Source organism: Euprymna scolopes, chromosome 45 (genome assembly GCF_053919585.1).
Source record: "Euprymna scolopes isolate OS-2025 chromosome 45, ASM5391958v1, whole genome shotgun sequence".
Classification (NCBI taxonomy): domain Eukaryota; kingdom Metazoa; phylum Mollusca; class Cephalopoda; order Sepiida; family Sepiolidae; genus Euprymna; species Euprymna scolopes.
The window spans coordinates 7,199,932-7,220,888 of record NC_136526.1 but is presented as its reverse complement, the minus strand read 5'-3'; the positions used below and the strand labels follow the sequence as shown (position 1 = coordinate 7,220,888).

At 35.4% G+C, this 20,957-nt stretch overlaps 1 protein-coding gene across 13 annotated transcripts in view; it reads left to right on the top strand.

The window, feature by feature from the left end:
- LOC145269026 (uncharacterized) overlaps positions 1–20,957 on the top strand; it is a 185,118-nt gene that overhangs the window by 69,811 nt on the left and 94,350 nt on the right. For all 13 annotated transcript variants that reach the window (XM_080124603.1, XM_080124605.1, XM_080124614.1 and 10 more), the window contains 5 exons: positions 1,638–1,782; positions 11,512–11,542; positions 13,527–13,736; positions 15,312–15,478; positions 18,717–18,852. In XM_080124603.1, coding sequence (XP_079980729.1) covers positions 1,638–1,782; positions 11,512–11,542; positions 13,527–13,736; positions 15,312–15,478; positions 18,717–18,852 — 689 coding nt within the window. The remainder of the gene's footprint in view (positions 1–1,637; positions 1,783–11,511; positions 11,543–13,526; positions 13,737–15,311; positions 15,479–18,716; positions 18,853–20,957) is intronic.

Below are 20,957 nucleotides of genomic sequence, written 5' to 3'. Positions count from 1 at the left end.
AACTTCTTTTTAGTTTAACTATAGAATAAACTTTGACCTTGGATTATGGACTATAATGCTGGAATTCTTCTAATCAGCTAAGCATCAAAATCCACACTAGTTTTCATGGCTTTTTCTCGACTGAGCTCAAATCTCCAATTTATCTTTAAGACGTTCCAGCAAAATCTTCGATATTGTTTATCTCCCGCATATTTCATAATATACATCCGAATAATATACATCTCTATCTATATAAAAGCCAAGTACATCCAAGGATGGAATACTGCTGCCATATCTGGGCAGGAGCTGCTAAAAATAGCCTATCCTGCCTTGACAGAGTACAAAATAGACTTCGTGGCTTAGTGGGGGATGCCCTTTTCTCTACCCTGCAACCTCTCTCCCACAGAAGAGACGTTGCGAGCCTATCCTTGTTTTATCGTTATTTCCATGGCAGGTGCTCGTCTGAACTCCAATCTCTGGTCCCCCCTCGCCAATCTTTCACAAAAAACACCCGTCTAGCTGAATCCAGTGTGAAAAAATTTCCCCACTCTTTATCTGTGCTTAAATCAAAACGTGGATTCCATGAACAAAGCTTCTTTCTTAGAACTGCACGCCTGTGGAACTCTGTTCCGTCTGCCTGCTTCCCACCTGACTACAAATTCGATGTCTTCAAGTCCAATGTTAACAAATTCCTAATGAACCGCCCCTCTTAAGTAAACACTTCATCAAATCTTCACACTAACGTAATGTACTTGCAATAACCCTTATCCCTGAGTGGCTTCCGGGCCTTGATAAGTGGTGACCACTATGTAAAAAAAAAAAAAAAAAGTTTCAGACCGAATGTGCATGACAGGGTAAGTTATTAATGATCGGGTGATTTCTCTCTCTCTCTCTTTTCTTAAAGAATTGATTTTCTATTTGCTTGCCTCCCCATATAAGGTTAGTTAGACAGTCTGTTTTTTTTTTGTTTAATGTGGGGAGGGGGGTCCAGCTCCCATAAAAAGACACTCTCATTTGAAACAAAAATTAAAATTGACCCAACTTATGATTTCTCCTTAATTAACCATAGGCCAGAGGAATAGTTGGTCGAAATATACTGAAACAACAATTCAAAAAAAAAAAAGAATGTATCACAAAAATTGCTTTCTGAATTTTTTGAGATGGGGATTGATTATATTATTAATACGATAGGTGTGTGTTGCATCCGAGTGACTGTCATTTAATTATGGACTTCCATTTTTTGTAATAAATAACTTTACGCAGAATTAAGTTTTGGTACTGATTATAGCTGAAGGCACTCGAGTCACTTTTTTTTTTTATAAACTCTAATCTTAGTCTTAATGTTGGATTATGCCAGAATTGATCCAATCAGGTAAGCATAAAAATCCACAGGTTTTCATAGCTTTTGCTTGACTGAGCTCAAATCTCTACATTATCCTTAAGACAGCAAAAACTTGGATGTTGTTTGTCTGTTGCATATTAGATAAGATACATCCGAAGAAGGTCGGAGGTTACATCAACTGAAACGTGGGTATAACACTCAAGCTGAGAAAACTAGAATAATCTTATGAGTACACAAAAATTGTTTAAAAATTATTTCGTTTTGATTTAAAATTCTTTCATTGCAATAATTTATCTTATCTCCATCTTTATTGCAGTCGGGAACGGACCCGCCGAATCGGCAGTGGCCGTATTCAACTCGAAAAAGATCACACTACCAGATATGACAACCGTGATGATCGCTATGAAAGAAATGACAATAATAATCGACCAGAAGGTTTCAGGCCGAATGTGCATGACAGGGTAAGTTATTAATGATCGACTGATCCGTCTCTCTTCTTAAAAAAATTGATTTTCTTATATCCCCATATAAGGTCATAGTTAGACAATGTCAGTTTTTTTAATGTGGGGGGGGGGGTTCAGCTTCCATAAAGAGGCACTCTCGGTTGAAACCAAGATAAAAGTTGACCCAGCCCATGATTTCTCCTTCACTGACCAAAAACTGAAGTGTAGTATTGGAACAGATACTACACTTTGCTCCAGGGAAGTTCAGTTTCTAAAAATACATCATAAATGTATATATAGATTTGTTTTATCAAGAGATTTTGTCTGCCACAATTTTTTTAAGTCTAAATACATGGTGGAATTTAACTACTTTTAACCTAGCACAAGGGTACTTTAACTTTTTGTTTTCGTTTTTGGAAGAGTTATACTAGGGAAAAGGGGACACACAATTCAAAATTGATGCTTGTTTTCTTGATTTTTTTTTTTTTTTTTTTTTTTTTTTCGATCCCGACAAAAGGAGGGTGGACCTGTAAATTCACCCTCGTCCGTTCGTCTGTCTGCACTTTTCCCAATAACTACGCCTTGGAATTCTTTGAAGTTGCACAAACATTAAACATGATATGAGTAAAAAAGTAACAGAACAGAGTTCCCAGGAAAACTCCAGTTGATCCCCTAGAGCTGCCTTTTGGTTTAAAATGGCTAAAATTGACACTTTTGTGCTTATTAAAAAAAAAATTGATGCCTTGGATTTTTATAAAACTTTCTGAAAAGTTGTAACTGATTTCTATATAATTTTGTTTGTCTATACTTTGCGATAACTTGGGTGTGCCCCAGGGGCTCTTTTAGGACTAATAAAAACACTCCATTTTTGGGACTATTTTACCATATTTGTCCAAAATTTTTGTGTGTATATTTATTTAGCAGTTTTGCATGGTGCTGAACTCAAATTTAAATATATTAAGGCCTTGGGGACTTTTGGGTCTAAATGGGGGGGGGGACAAATGATGGACTTAGTCATTTCTTTTTTTTTTTCATGGTGCAGAACTCAAATTTACATATGTTAAAGCCTAAAACTGCACCGTTTGTTCATTTTCACCAGGATTTGACGTCCCCTGGGAACTTTTGGGGCAAATGCTGAACTTAGTCATTTTTTTTTTTTTTTTTGTCTTGTTCACTTGCAGGGGACCATGCATGCGTTGCTTGTTTTTCTTTTTTCTGGTAAATCAAAACCAGTTTAATAAAGTAACAAAATATCACAAATCATTAAATAACAAAGCTGTATGAAATATTGCTTATAACGTAAACACTTTTCAACTGGATGAGAAAGGTTGTATTTAATTTCTTTAACAGAATTTCTTAGCTATATAGCAATACACTAAACACGCTTTATGTTCATATGTAATCAAATTTCAAATTATGTAATCAAATTTCACGAAAAAAAAATCTAAATAAAAAAGAAAGATTGCTGGACATAAACGCGCACGACCGTTTTGCCTTTTATTTATTTATTTATTTATTTATTTATATATATATATATATATATATATATATATATATATAAAATTACAATAAGTTTACCAAGGTAATCAAAATGGTAAACTTAAAATATATTATAAATATTAAAGAGTTAATATTTACAAGTAAAATAAACTCAGCCAGATGTAAAAGCTCAATAAAACCGAAAAGGAAATAGAGCTTATAATATGAACAAATGATTAATAAAACATGTTAAAAGACATCTTGAAAAAGAGTTAAAAACATTAATTTTAAAAAAGGAAACACAAGATAAGTGGATAGTCCTTAATCCGCGGAGTTTCGAAGAAATACTCTCCTTTTCATCAGAGGGCAGGAATTAGCAAAATGCAGGATCGGATTTTGCTTTTATATACAAAATCCGATCCCGCATTTTGCTAATTCCTGATGAGAAGGAGAGTATTTCTTCGAAACTCCGGATTAAGGACTATCCACTTATGTTTCCTTTTTTAAAATTAAATGTTTTTAACTCTTTTTCAAGATGTCTTTTAACATGTTTTATTAATCATTTGTTCATATATATATATATATATATATATATATATATATATATATATATGTATATAGTTGGTAATGACTATCATTTCTGCCATTATATAAAAAGAACTGTGTTCCCTATGGACTTGAAAATGGCTAGGCCAATTTTCATGAAGCTACTTAATGTGCCTGGCAGCGTTTTTAGGTTTTGTATCAGAATGTCTTCGATAAGTATCGGTTTTGGATACGACCTTAAACTCTATCTGATGGAGAGCTGGTGCTACCAGATCAGGCTTTCTTTCGGCTTCCTGAGACGAAATGCATCTACATAAAATTTGTTTTTGTTTTCTATCCTCTTTTGTAAAACTTAAATATGTTCTACAAAAACAACCCCCCCCCCCATTTTTTTTTTCTTTTTGTCGTTCCACTCCTACTTCCCTACTGATTCCCTAACTTAAAAATACCAAAATAATAAAAACAAACTAAAATCCATAAATATTTAAAGAAAACAACTGGCAATAAAAAATTTTTTTAAAGTTGATCAAGATTCCACTGGACCCTGTCGGCAGGGCATCAGAATATGCCAACTGCCCCCCTGCAGAGTAGAAATCCCTCAATGGGGCTACCTGTTGGCCATGGGTAGCGACCCGTAATGCCATTAGGACGGAATCCTGGTGGTTGAGACTTGGAGGTCAGGTTTTAGTACCCCCATTTTCCAACACCCCACTTTGGCCCTTACTGGGCTAGACGGGCGCTCGGATGGGCCCGATCCGATCAATCGGCTGGTCACGTCTAGCGCACCACTTATACACATATAACCTACACAAAACCTAAATACTACACAACCTTCTCTCATCAACACAGATCCATAAAAAGTGGTGGCTAACGGTCAATTGTATATAATGAATAAAAACTAGACATGTTTTCCTCTAATATTTCCCATTTTCTACTTGGATGAGAAAAATTAAGAAACACAAATGCTCGAAGTCTATATTATATGCAAGTATACCATTCCTGTAACCCTGTTGTAGCCAGAGTGAATGGGTTCCCCCCTGTGCGCATCCAAAATAGGGCTCTGAGATGGATGGGGAGCAGGAATGATGAACTCACAAACAATCCTAATGAGTTACAAAACACCAAGTAAAAAAAAGACTGCTAGACACTTCGGATAGTGACTCCACTGAAGAACAAGATATATATCCAAATTTTATAATGATGGAATCCACGTAAGAAACACCATTAACCAAACTTTCCCCCTTTAAGATAGAGAAAATATTATCTAAAAATATAAAACCCAAAATGGTTAAAAAATTAAGAAATGGCACTCTGCTAATAGAAATCCTCACAAAATAACAAGCGGATGAACTCCTAAAATGGAAACATTTCGATAATATAAAAATAAAAACATACCACCACAAAGTACTAAACACATGCAAAGGAGTGGTAAAAAGCCGTGAACTTTCGCTTTGTCCCATTGACGAACTACGTTCATATCTGAAAGAACAAAACGTAACGAATAATAATAGCCTACCAGAAACTGAAAGTCGGAATTTACATCCCCAACCCACTGCGTTGCTTCAAATGTCAAAAATCTAGCCACCATCAGAATCAATGCACACGACACCCAGTGTGTGAAAGGTGAGGAGAAAATGACAACCATACCAACTGTCAAAAAACTCCCAAATGTACTAACTGTAAAGAAAATCACAGACTGTGAAATTTGGAAAACAGAAAGAAATTACCAAAACTAAATACACGCTAAATGTCACCTACTCAAAAGCAAGAAAAGTTGAAACAATAAGCACGACAATTATTACACAACAAACTTAGACATTAAAATCCAAGACCTCACCGACCAAATAAAAATATTAATAAACACAATTGAAGAAATGAAAAAATAAATATAAACAAAACCTCACTGGAACCAAAAATCCAAACACCACACCCAATAGAAACAACCCCTTGAGCCGAAAAATAAAATTAAAAAAAAAAAAGCAAACACCAAAAAACATATCAGAGGAAAAAAGAAACAAAATAGCAGGAAAAAAAAAATTCAACAGACAGACCACGTTCACTCTTCAGGCCAAAAGACACTCCCCTGGGTGTTCAGAAAGAGGTAGACATGCCGAAGGATGCCCCGGAAAGAAGGGGCCGGCGGAACAGCGAAACAACCTCTGCGGCGCATGAACCTAAACTCCCCAACATACCGCGACCGCGCTCACAATCCAAAAGTAGAGATAAACAAAACAACACTATGCCTCTAGGAATTGAAAACACCAAGAAGTCATGGAGACTGAGGAATCAAGATATTCCTCTTACCCCATGAACCTATAAATAAGGAAAAAAATAAAAACAATACCGATGCAAAACCTTACAAATCATAACAAAACAATATTCCTACAATGGAACTGCAAAGGACTAAAACCTAATCATAAAGAAATACTAGAAATCATCATCAAACATAACCCAGCAGCAATATGGCTACAAGAAACACTATTCAAAGAAAACCACAACTACAAATTCAAAGAATATAACATGTACGACAAAATATGTCTACAAGAAACACTATTCAAAGAAAACCACAACTACAAATTCAAAGAATATAACATGTACGACAAAATATGTCTACAAGAAACACTATTCAAAGAAAACCACAACTACAAATTCAAAGAATATAACATGTACGACAAAATATGTCTACAAGAAACACTATTCAAAGAAAACCACAACTACAAATTCAAAGAATATAACATGTACGACAAAATATGTCTACAAGAAACACTACTCAAAGAAAACCACAACTACAAATTCAAAGAATATAACATGTACGACAAAATATGTCTACAAGAAACACTATTCAAAGAAAACCACAACTACAAATTCAAAGAATATAACATGTACGACAAAATATGTCTACAAGAAACACTACTCAAAGAAAACCACAACTACAAATTCAAAGAATATAACATGTACGACAAAATATGTCTACAAGAAACACTATTCAAAGAAAACCACAACTACAAATTCAAAGAATATAACATGTACGACAAAATATGTCTACAAGAAACACTACTCAAAGAAAACCACAACTACAAATTCAAAGAATATAACATGTACGACAAAATATGTCTACAAGAAACACTATTCAAAGAAAACCACAACTACAAATTCAAAGAATATAACATGTACGACAAAATATGTCTACAAGAAACACTATTCAAAGAAAACCACAACTACAAATTCAAAGAATATGTACGACAAAATCCATATATCCACAACAAATAGAGCAATCGGAGGAGTGTCCATACTAATTAAAAATACTATACATCACACAATCTGCCAATTAAACACTGAACTACAAGCAATAGCACTAACGGCTAACCTACACCGCAAAATCACAATCTGCTCCATATACATTCCACCAAATCAGCCAATAAAAAAAAAAAAAGACCTGCTAATTAACCAACTCCCACCCCCATTTATAATAATGGGAGATTTTAATGCGCACAGCAACAATTATGGAAGTAATCACAACAACAACAAAGGTAACATAATAAATGAAATTTTAAATACAACAAACCTATGTATACTAAACAATGGTAAAAATACCTACATGCACCCAGCCAATGGATCCATGTCTGCAATAGACTTAACAATATCTACTCCATCCATTTATATGGACTTCCATTGGGATGTACTAGAAGACCAACACGGAAGTGATCACTATCCCATCATACTTAAAAGTAATCAGAATGCCGGAAGAAAAAGTACCAAAATGGAAATTACATAAAGCCAACTGGGAAACATTTACCAATCTATGCAGAACAGATTTAGACACAAACATTCTAAATAAAGAACCACTAAGAAATTTCACACAAACCTTAAACAATATTGCCACTAAAACAATACACAAAACTTCAACAAACCCCACAAAAAAATCGAACCCTTGGTTTAATGAAACCTGCAAAAAGCGGTCAAAGAAAAAAACACTTCAAAAAAATCAAACAAAACCTGTTATATAGAGGTCTTATTCAGTTTTATTATAGTGATTCTTAGAAAGAGTCTTATTACAAGCGCAGTCTTAGAAAAGAGAGATGTATGTTGTAAGTGACTGAGAGATTGTTCATGTTATTACTGAAGTAAGAGTCTTATTAAAAGAGTGTTTGTTGTATCTTAGAGTGTTTAAGAGGAATGTTGAAGGACTCGGAGAGATTGTTCGTTTATAACGATTCCTATATATTAAATGTTCATTCCTTAGATGTGTAGAAGAAGAAAGCTCTTAGAATGATGAGATAGTGTTCACTGTTCAGACATTGTGTAGACATGAGATGTCGAGCCGTGTATGTAAAGACATTTTATAACACAGATATATAATACAATTTTCACTTTACCTTTTTGTAAGAATCATAAGACAAGACGACGTTTTTATAAAACACATGATGGTTTATTTCGTCACGACCGGCCGTTGTTTCCATCAAGAATTCAAAGCTTACATTTTAATTTCCAAGTGATCGTCTCGCTTCCTAGACGCTTCCCAGACCCTCTCTGAGTTTCTCCTCCGACTGTCTCCTAACTCTGTCTTCTTTTTACTCTAAAGTTTTTCTCTATCCCTTGAACTTTCTATTTTCCGTGACGTCATACACATGTTAAAACATGTGCATTCTTTCACGTGTTCTGGACATGCGCGTCCAAAACTTTTCCTATTTCTACAAAAGGAATTTTAACCTATACTCAGTAACCTATTTTTCCAATATGTTAAAAACATTATCTTATAAGCTGCATTCTTTCAATTTAAAATTTCATAACAAACTTGATAGTTCACATTCTTTTCTTGAAATATTTTATCTATATTCTAAACAATTGTTTGTTTTACATTTTTAAATTCTCACACATAATCTATTTCTAAACCTAAATTACTAGGTTCGAATTTCGTCTATTGCTATTTCATTTTCATTTTAACTAATCTCTCTATTTTTATACTTACATGAAAAGGGGACAGCCCTTATCATGTAACAAACCCTACAACAGTTAACTTAGAAAAATATAGAGATGCGTGCCAAAACACGATACACCATAAAACAAAGCAAAAAAACATCCTGGAAAAACTATATTTCACAGCTAAACAACCAAACACCAACTAAAGAAACATGGAATATAATAAAAAAAATAGCTGGAAAAGAAACACAAAATACCATAAACTATTTAATTAAAACTGATGGAACAAAATGCATGAACAAAAAAGAAATAACTAATTTATTAGCTGAAGAATTCTACAAAAATTCATCAAACAGTACTCAACATCATTCCAAATTCATAAAGAAACAGCAGAAAGAGAAAAACTTCATTTTACAACTAATAACAAAGAAACATACAACATACCATTCAACATAAAAGAACTAAAAAGAGCAATAAATAAAAGCAGAAATACAACTCCAGGCCCAGACGATATTATCAATTCCTAAAACAACTACCAAAATCATCTTTAAAACTATTACTTAACATATATAACAAAAATCCTGGTTTGAATCAACCATCACACCAATTGCCAAACCAAATAAAAATGCAAGTAACCCAACCAGTTGCAGACCCATATCCCTAACCAGCTGCCTCTCCAAAACTATGGAAAGGATGATAAACAACCGTTTAATGTGGTATCTGGAAAAAAACCTTATCAAAATATCAGAGTGGATATCGACAAAAACAAAGCACAAACTACCAAATAGTACGACTAGAATCATTTATTAGAGACAGTTTCGTACGCGGACACCCCATGGTGGCAGTCTTTTTTAACATCCAAAAGGCCTACGACACAACCTGGTGATATGGAATTCTAAGACGTACACAATATGGGAATAAGAGGAAATATGGCAATATTTATACAAAACTTCCCGTCTCAAAGATACTACAAAGTACGACAAGGAAACACTATCAGATCAACACGAGCAAGAAGCAGGAGTACAAGGTAGTATATTATCCACCACCTTATTCTTAATTAAAATAAATGAAATTACACAAATTGTTGACGCACAATTTGAAAGATCATTATTTGTAGATGACTTTTCAATTGCATATTCTGCATTAAATATAACAATTGAAAGATGCAGCAATGCTTAAACAAAATAGAAAACTGGATCGATAAAAATGGATTCAAGTTGGCACAAAACTGTCTGTATTCATTTCTGCAGAAAACAAAAATCATCTGGACCCACAACTACAAATACAAGGAATCCCAATAGCACAACACACGATAATTCTAGGTATCACACTGGAGAATAAACTTAATTTCAATATGCATACCACTAACATAAAGCAAAAATGCCAAAAAGCAATGAAAATTTTAAAACCATCTCCAAATAAGACTTCCCATCGACGCATCAATATACGCAGCAGAACTACAAGCAATCAAAATGGCACTTGAATTAAGAATAACAATAAAAAAAAATTCATTATATATACCGATTCTGTCATGCATCTTAGCTCTAAGAGAAGAACTAGAGCATCCTTATATATTAGATATAATGAAGAAATACAATGAAATTATTGAAATAATCTTAGCCTGGATACCAAGTCATGTTGGCATTCCAGGCAATAAAGAAGTTGACAAATTAGCCAAAGAAGCCATTAGCAAAAATATAGCAAACATCAAAATACCATACACAGATTTCAGCAGAAAAATAAGGGAATATAACAAAAATAAATGGCCAACAGAATGGGACACATATACCCAAAACAAACTACACAAACACCAACCCATAATAAAACACAAAGACAATAAAAGGACGAAGAGAAAATATCGTTCTAAACTGAATCAGAATCGGACATACCAAATTAACACTCGCACCTAATCGAAGCAACAGAAAAACCAAAATGCACTTTCTGCTACAAACAGATGACAATAAAACATTAACAGAATGTCTAAAATACAAAACTACCAGAAATAAATATTATACAGTAAACGAAATCAAAGAATTGTTTCACAAGCTAACACCACACCAAATCATCAAATACTTTAAAAAAAAAAAAAAAAAAAATACAACTCTTCAAATCATTTTAAACCGTAAAAACTCAATTTAAAAAATATATAACTCAGAAAAAAAACAATCTCAACTAAATACATAGCTTGGCATTAAATGACCCACAGTGGTTGATATGCCGTGAAGCCCCAATAAACCAACCAACCTATGGAGAGGCCCCAGCTTGCAGACTTTGGAGAGTGGAACTATTGCTACCAGCTCCACTCTAACCCAGAGTGGTAGTACCTGTTAGGGTCCCAACTATGGATTAAATAAAAACTGACGTGAAAAAAAAATATATATATTCTACGTAAAATTTTCTTCAAAATCACTGGATTTGACATTAAATAACCTAAAAAGGGTTGATATGCCGTAAAACCAACCAACCAAATTGATAAGTATCGATAATCGAAATAATCCGACGAAAGAAGGAACAGGCGATTTTTTAACCAAAATTAAACACTTTATATAGCCTAACATCACAAGTGCATGTGATAAGTTTTATTACCACACAAGCTGAAAGGCTTGGCATATAAAATCAACAGTAGGTTCTTTGATATGACAGGGGTGCGTTCGAAATTAATGCTTTTGTTTAGAGCACAATTGGGATGTTTATTCTGAAAGCAAAATGGTCGACGTTAATCAAGAAAAGGTTGATATACCATTAAACAAAACGTCTAAGCAAACATTTCGTGTTTTTAAATGTCAAATTTTCTCTTTTCAGAGAGACATGAACCATCGTAGAATGAATCCTTGTAAGTATTCATCCATTTTTTTCTTCTTCTTCTGCTAAATGTTTAATCTACAATTTTGTTTTAAATTGGAAAATATATGCGGGCAGTGCTCTACAAATTTATCTTTAGTTGACCTTTGATGGCTAATTCTTTTTTTTTAATAGCCTAATAGAAAAGTAACTGTCCAAACCCATGATTTTTGGAATATGACATCTTCGTTCCATGACATACTTACATCATTGAAGACTTTTCTGTCTTTAAAAAAACATTTATGGAATTCTAAATATGCATTGAATTTTAAGATTTGAGGGTATAAATGTTCAAATTTCTTTGGATGTTTTTTTTTTTTTTTTTAATCAGCTTTCGTAAAGTATATTGTTCGATTAAACGGTTTTAATTTGACTTTGCTTGTTTGGATCTTAAAAAAAAATTCAGAAACATATTCTCTTTTTTTTTTTTTTTTTTAATGTGTAACCATTTGTTAAAGTGTTGCATATCGAGCTTGGCAGCACCAGAAATATCACTGGTTGTGGTCACACGCAGTGGATTCTTAAGCACATTCCAAGCAGTTAAAATCCAGGAAAAATTTACAAGCAATGTAAAACAATATTCTTGACACTGACCCAAAAATTAAACAATCGGAATATTTTCGTGTTTGTTGGGAATAGCAAATGAATTCCTGACTTGAGAAATTGTCAATATAAACAAATGCCAAACCATTCCAATCACTGATTGGTTAATATCTGGGTCAGTATCAAGAACGTTGTTTTGCAATGTTTGCATTCTTCCTGCGTTTTAATTCTGCTTGGAATGTCTCTTCAAGAATTCACTGCATGTGTACACAACCAGTGCTAATTTTGGCATTGCCAAGCTCAATATACAACAAAGGCCCATAGGCCACTCAAGGATAAGAGTTAAGTGTTGTCAGAAATAACATGGATAAATCGGGATTCCTGATTGGTTGATATTGTGTCCAGACGTGCGCGGCCCCGACAGATCGCCGACTCCCAACGTCATGTATCGTGGATTTTTCGTTTGACTATTCCTCTTATGGCCGGATCGTCATTTTCTCGCTGGCGACTGTCGGTGGGAACGCACGCGGTTTCACAAAAGTAGAAATGTAATAAATCGTGGAACAAAGAAAGGAAAAACACAAACGCCAATGTTTCACATATAATTGACGGTTGGACTTGTGTGTGTGTTCTCCCTGTTCTATCGATGTTACGTTCGTCTCTGTTTCTGTTTCACAGTTGACTCTAAAAACTATCCAACTCCCATCCGCTGCGAAGGGCATCTAGTTGTCAACTGTCTCCTCTACCCCCCCCCCCCCCCCCGGCTACCGGAAGCTGCCCTTCCCTGTTTTATCTGTAGGTTTCTATTGTCATTGTCAACTCTAAAAAGATCGATCTAAAAATATCTACAGATTCATTGTTTGCTACTTATCTATTGTTGATTGTAGGATATTTCCTATTCCTTTGTCTATTGTCCTCCCCACCCCCACCTCTCAGCACTTAGTGACACAAGTCCACCTCAGGTCCACTTTATAGTATTGCAATTGTAACTTCTGTAGGACCTTGACTCTTGAGTTTGTGGAAATTACCCAAAAATTGTTCTAGTCAATGAAAATTGTGAGACCGATAGTTATCAAACTGTCGAATTTGTATTTTCTGAACTGTCCATGGGGTTCGATCTTGGATCCAATCAATGTCGATAAACGACATCACTACTGTGTAGGATCACCAGCTAAGTTGACCCACTTTTATTTAGCAAGACAAAACTAGAATGGAGTAAACATCCAGGAGGTGAGCCCTTTTTTTATTTTTTATTTTCTTTGATTCTATCTGGCAAAGTTGGCGACTCCTGTGTTAATTTCTCAGCGTCAGGTGGACAGTGAGACAGTACGGCAACAATTAGTAATGATAGTTGAGAATTGAGCAGAATTTGATTAAGAGAATTTTGATCTCAAAAATTCAGAAATGTGTATAAAAATTTTTTTTTTTTATAGCTGGGAGACGTCGCAGTTTTCGTCGGCAAGAAGAGGATACAACTCCAGAGTGGTTTACAGATGGTCCAAACAGTCAAAATGATACCATCGAACTGCGGGGATTTGATAGTGTTGGGGACCAGCCAGAGGAAGATATTGAAGATGAAGAACTTCAAATAGATGGCGTTAATCGCAAAGAGTTTCTTAAACATATTGATGAAGAAAATATTGGTAAGTACGTTTGTATCTTGTGGGCATCTCAAAAAAAAAAAAAAAAAAAAAAAAAAAAACCCCAAGAAATATTTGATTCGAAAATAATAAACAAAAATGCAAGAACAAATCTATTATTTATTCCATGTGTTTAGCAAGGAAATTACTATTTATAACTTTCGTGTGAGAAGCCGACTGGTGGACAGAATTGTCATAATTTTTTTTTTTTTTTTTTTTTTTTTTTCCCCATCCACTGACAAAAGGAGGGTGGACCTGTAAATTCACCCTTGTCCGTTCGTCCATCTACACTTTTCTCAATAACTACAACGCCTTGGAATTTTTTTGAATTTTGCAAAACGTTAAACATGAGTAAAAAAAAAAAAAAACAGAATTTCCAGGAAAAGGTACCCCCCCCCCGGGGGGGGGTACCTTTCGGGTTAAAATACCTAAAATTGACACTTGTGCTTGTTAAAATTAATGCCTTAGATTTTTATAAAACTTTCTGAAACGTAACTATCTGAATTCTATATAATTTTGTTTGTCTATACTTCACGATAACTCTTGGGTGTGCCCCAGGGGCTCTTTTAGGGCTTATAAAAACACTTAATTTTTGGGACTATTTTACCATACTTGTCCAAAATTTTCTATTTAAGCAGTTTTGCATGGTGCTGAACTCAAATTTAAATATGTTAAGGCCTTGGGAACTTTTGGGGTAAATCGGAAGTTGGGAGGGGGGGGGGCAAATGATGGACTTAGTCTTTTTTTTTTTTTTTTTTTTTTTTTTTTTTTTTTTTTTTTTTTTTTTGCATGGTGCAGAATTCAAATTTATATATGTTAGTGCGTAAGACTGCACCATTTGTTCATTTTCACCAGGATTTGACGTCCCGTGGGGACTTTTGGGGCTAAATGGGGTGAGGGCAAATGCTGGACATTAGTCATATTTTTATGCCTCGTTCACTGTGCATTCACGGGGGACCATGCATGCTTTATTTGTTATCCCCCCCCCCAAAACATTAAACTTGCTCTCGTGTCTACCCTGTGTAGAAATAAGACTTGACAGTTCATGAGAGAATGACATGATTTGGTCCTGGATATGACCTAAAACTATATCCGATGGTGAGGTCCCACCTTTCGGGCCTTGGGGAGTGTGGAGCCATCCTTTAATTGCCATTGCTTCCAGGTCCATTCTGACCCGGAGTGGTAGTACCTGTTAGGGTCCCAACTATGGGTTGAATAGAATCTGACTTTAAAAAAAAAATATACTTCATTAAACATCGTTCCTCAAAATAACTAGATTCGGCATTAAATAACCTGAAAAAGGTTGATATGCCGTAAAACAACCAACCAATCCACATGATTTTGTTGTGAAAGTTATTCGGGGTAACAGGTGTTTGTTTGAGGTGGTCTCGGTGATAGACGTGCAGCAGCTTTTGGTCCGTTTGGCCATTAATTTGGAAGCTTTTGAGTTGTGGAAATTAGAATATGAGCTCTATCCTCTTCAAAATTTTATGCTACAATGCACATATTAGTTCTTTTCTGAAAATAAGATGTTTCTTTGTGATAATTTTATTTTTTTTTCCTCGCCCATCTTTTTAGCCAACATCAGTGTTTCAGAAAGGAATGGTAGTTTGGAAACTAACGAGTCAAGCTCTCCTGAAGATTCTCCTCCTTCGGATAATGTCCATGGAACTCCTCCACAGACATCCTCTCTTTTTGATTTTGACCAGTTTATCCAAATCAACATCCCCATGCTTGGGATGATGGTGAGTATTCGCACACGGATATTCCGTTTCATATTTTACATATACACTTTTGGAGAAATTATATTCATTTATTTTTTACTAGTTGGCAATCTGGCGTTGCCAGGTCGTACAATATGCTTTTTTTTTTTTTTTTTTTTTTTTTTTCCACCTAAAACAAGGCACAATGTCACTGTGATGTATGGTCTCTTATCGGGGCCATAAGTTGCAGGGATATTATGTAGGGAGTTGAGCAGCAAGGTCTGTTCCCATCACAGTTGAACTTCATGTCAGTACAGTTGGAAAAGCAGGAACCCGAAAGGGAGTTCCAAAGTCTAGCAGTTCTGGGGAAGAAACTGTTAGAGTAGAAGACTTTCTTACACCTAGGGATCTCTACTGTGTAGGGGTGGGATTTTGCTGCTTGTCAGGGTATTTACATCGAGGAGGGGGTACAAGGGCTTCTTTTTTTTTTTTTTATACACGGTGGTCACCACTTATCAAGGCCCGGAAGCCACTCAGGGATAAGGGTTATTGCAAGTACAGTATGTTAGTGTGGAGATTTAATGAAGTGTTTACTTAAGGGGGCGGTTCATTAGGAATTTGTTAACGTTGGACTTGAACAAATCCAAGTTGTAGTCGGGTGGGAAGCAGGTACACGGAACAGTTCCAGACGTGCAGTTCTAAGAAAGAAGCTTTGTTCATGGAATCCACGTTTTGATTTAGGCACAGATAAAGAGTGGGGGAAATTTTTCAAAGTGGATTCAGCTAGACGGGTGTTTTTCGTGAAAGATTAGCGAGGGGGTGGACCAGAGATTGGAGTTCAGACGAGCACCTGCCATGGAAATAACGATAAAACAAGGATAGGCTCGCAACGTCTCTTCTGTGAGAGAGAGGTTGCAGGGTAGAGAAAAGGTCATCCCCCATCAAGCCACGAAGTCTATTTTGTACTCTGTCAAGGCAGGATAGGCTGTTTTTAGCAGCTCCTGCCCAGATATGGCAGCAGTATTCCATCCTTGGATGTACTTGGCTTTTATATAGATAGAGAATTGTATCAGTAGCGAGATATCTTCTGGAGCGGTAGAAGGATCCCACTATCTTTCCAGCGACCTTGGCAACAGACTTGATGTACGTGTTCCATTTCAGATCAGGAGTAAAGGTCAAACCCAGAAGCTTGTCAAAACACGGGGCCTCTCTCAGACGAGAGCCATCCATCCCAATTGATGCCAGATGGGGATCAGAGCGTTGATGATGTAAGGATAGGAGTTTGGTTTTGGATGCATTAAAGGTAACCAGCCACGTCTTCCCCCACTGAACCACACACTTTAGATCAGAGGAGAGAGAATCAGAGAACTTTGTCATTTACAGCCTTTGATGTGTTGCCGTAGATGGTCGTGTCATCAGCATAGATGTCAACGAATGATTTAAGTATGTGTTTAGGGAGGTCATTGATGTAGATCAGGAAGAGAGTTGGGCCCAGAATTGACCCCTGAGGGACTCCAGCATTAATACTGCAGGCCTCTGATTTTTGTCCATCGACCACTTATGAACCTATCGGAGATAAATGATTTAATGATTGAGAACACATTTCCAGTTATACCATAGCTGGAAATCTTGTTGAAGTAGACCCTTATGCCATACCTTGTTGAAGGCTTTTGATATGTCAAGAGCAATTGCCCTAGAAAGGAAGCCTTTGTCAAGAGATTCACTAATCCTATGAGATATAACCGTCAGCACATCTGCAGTAGATCTTGCAGAGCGGAAACCATATTGTGTGTCACTAAGAAGGTTGTTTCTGTTGAGGTGGTTGACTATTTCTCTATTTAATATGGATTCCAGCAACTTACTCATAACACACAGGAGACTTATTGGTCTGTACTGAGAGGGAGATGACTTATCACCTGAATTCTTAAATACAGGGCAAACTGATGAGGTCTTCCAGGGAGTCGGAAAGCACTTCTCCTTAAGGCAGCGCTTAAACAGTTTCGTAAGTATGGTTGCAAGTTCTGGTTGAAGCTTTTTTAACATTATAATTGGGATGCCATCAGGACCAGTTGCTTTACTGGAATCAAGGTTCTTGATTAGCTTGGCGACCTAATGCACAGATATTTGTATGTTACCTAGCATGTTCTGTGTTATCGGAGAAAATATGGGGAGTTGATGGCCTTCGTCGCATAGGGTAGAATTAGCTGCAAAGTTCTTTGCAAATAGTTTGGCCTTGTCTGATGCTGACGAGATGACATCTGGTCCATTGATAATGGTTGGAATAGAACACACACTTCTGTTCAGGATCCTATTTGTTATTTGCCAAAACTGGTGGGAACCAAGCCGCTGATCAGCTACTTTGGATTTAACAGACTGAGCATATAGCTCTCTTGCATTTTTTATTACTCTTTTACAGTGGTTGCTGGCGTTCCTGAAAGCAGCTTTAGTCACAGTGCATCTATTACGTTGGTAGTTATGGAAAAAGTGATTTCTGTGTGCGATAGCAGCAGCACATTCTGGGGAGAACCATAGCTGGCTGTTAGGATTTTGTTGGAATTTTTTTAGATGGTATGAATCGGTCTATGCCTGCAATTAACCATTCGGTCAGATCTGATACTATAGAGGACAACCATATTCTGCAAGGCAGAACAAAAATGACAAAATCCACTATAAAACAACCAAACCAAAAGCTATGAACTAACGATTGAAAAGACAAGGGGCTTGAAGAATAAAAATCTCCTAAAATAGCTGGATACAACATCGAATACTATTTCCAAAATAACTGGTTTCGGCATTAAATAACCCACAAAGGGTTGATATGCTGTTAAACAAAACAAAAAAAAATCTGTGCCTAAACCTAAACGTAGATTCCATGAACGAAGCTTCTTTCTTAGAACTGCACGCCTGTGGAATAGTCTTCCGTTTTCCTGCTTTCCGGCTGACTACAATATGGTTGTCTTCAAGTCTAACGTAAACAAGTTCTTGATGAGCCGTTCCTATAAGTTAACAAATTTTACCGAATTTCCATTACTGACAATTACTATATTGTCCATTCTACTGTACCCTCTTTAACCCTTATCCTCGAATGGCCTCTTAGCCTTGATAAGTGGCGATATCTATGTTAAAAAAAAAAAAATTGCGAAAGATACTCAGTCTTTTCTGAACCTCTGAGGTAGAACCTCGCACACAATGTAACTTGGATTTCATTGTAACAAAATTACCTATCTCTTATTTCTATTTTAAAAAAAAAAAAAATCATCTGTAAATATTTATTTTCTAGCCTGATGCTGGTGCTGAAGAATCAGATGCCAATCAAGGTAGCAGGTTCAGTCGCTGGTTCAGTCGAACATCAAACCAAGGCAGTCGTACCAACAGTAGACGGTCCTCTCTTACTGATGAAAACGGTTTCATTCAAGGTAGGTGCCTCTCTTGCTACCCAATATATTTTTACAATTAAGAATTTGGTACTTTTACACTTTAATCAAAACACTAAAAAAAAAGGAAAATATTGAAGAAAAAAAAATTTATATTTTACGTACTTGTTATGGAATGAAGTTCTCTGAAAAAAAAAATTCACTTAATTTGATCAATTTTTTTTTTTTTTTTTTTTTTAATAATAGTGAAAAACAATTACACCGAACCAAAGGTAGCCATGTTTTGATTTTTCAACCACGAGGGAGGTAGATGCGGGGGTACGGGGAGATAATTCAGTCTAAAGCGCCGACACCTTTTTCCCCATGTTAAATAATGGCCTTTCTTCCTCAAAAATCGAAACATGGCTACCTTTAGCTTGGTGTCATAACAAATTTATTTTTGCTGTAAAAAAAAAAATTAAAAAAAAAATTGATCAAATTTTTTTTTTAATTTTTTTATTTATTTTTTTATTTATCTTATTTATTTTTTTTTGTTTTTCATTTTTTAATGTCTTGATTAAACTGTACAAGTACCAAAATTTTTTTTTAATCCTGTTACATACTACGTTAGATGTTATTGCTTAGAAAAAAAAAATACATTCTAGTATATTTCTAATATTTCAAGTTTCTCCGGTGTGCAATCAGCGCTCGCTAAATGTCAATATTCTCAAGTTGATCAGTGCCCTTTCAGCTTTAGGGCTGATTATTTTTACCTCTGAATTTTTGTTGATTTTTTTTCCTCCTTCCTCTTTTTGTTATGGGACGGAATCATCTTGGTTTTATTTTAACTACTTAGACTAAATGGCATCATTTATTGTCTGGAGTGACTTCCATAGTAAACAATATCATGATGAATGTTTCTTTTAAAATAAATTATGTGAAGAGGATGGTATAGTTTGTTTGAAACATTGGTGGAGTGTTAAAGGAATTTTTAAAAAATTTTCTTTATTACCTGTTGAGTGTATAGGGTGTTGTTAGCGTGGAATCCGAATTTTCGGGATTAAAATCACTTTTTTTTTTCTTTTTACAAGGGTGTCACCACTTATCTAGGCCCAGAGGCCACTCGAGGATAAGGGTTAGTAGGTATACATTAGTCATTGTGATTTTAGCATAGTAAACAGTGGGAATTTTGAAACTTGGATCACTTAGGGGGGGGGCGATTCAATTAGAACTTGTTCACATTGGACTTTTTATTTATTTTTTTTTTCATAGGTATTAACTCATTATCAAGGCCAAGAGGCCACTAGAGGATAAGGGTTAAAGAGTGTACAGTAGAAATTGGACAATATAGTCATCATTAGTAATGAAAATTTGTTAAATTTGATAACTTATATGGAACGGCTCATCAAGAACTTATTTACGTTAGACTTGAAGACAACCATTTGTCAAGGATGACGTTAGAGAAAGATGTTTGGCCTTTATATATATTTTTTTTTTTTTTTTTTTTTGCTCTCCAGTTGGCCATTATTTGAACGAATGCAGCTTGATGTCAAATCAATTTAAATAATTGATTATATTACTAGTTGCAACTAGCCTTATCCAACTTCGTTTTTTTTAGTTTCTTATATTGACTTCATGTCTTGTCTGGACTAACTTTGATAAAAAAAAAAGGAGAGGGGGGATTCGGGCTTTGCTAAAAATGATCGACTTGTTTATGAATAAAAATAGAAATGCATTCTAGTAGATACAATTTTATGATCGATCTTGTGGATAGACTCTTTCATAGACTCTTTTTGACACTTGGAATCACTTTGATCACTTGACTAATGATCCATATGGTTTCATTTTTTTAAATATTAAAATGGTCAACTTTATAAATAAAAAATAGAAATGCATTCTGGTGGATATAGTTATGATCTATCTCATGGCTTGAACACTTTGAATGGCGATAACGGTGGTGGCAGGTAGTTGCAATGAGCAATCCAGAAGCAGTCTTTGACTTACTTACATACTATTCAATGTCCTTGTCATCTTGGCCGTTTGAAACTCCAACTCCCGAGTGGATGACCTAATCTTAAAGGCTAGCCTGGCTGTTTTGAGGCCACGAAGTTTGGGTGAACTCTAATCTCAGAGCTTTATTCTTATTGGACAAATTAAGTCACATGATA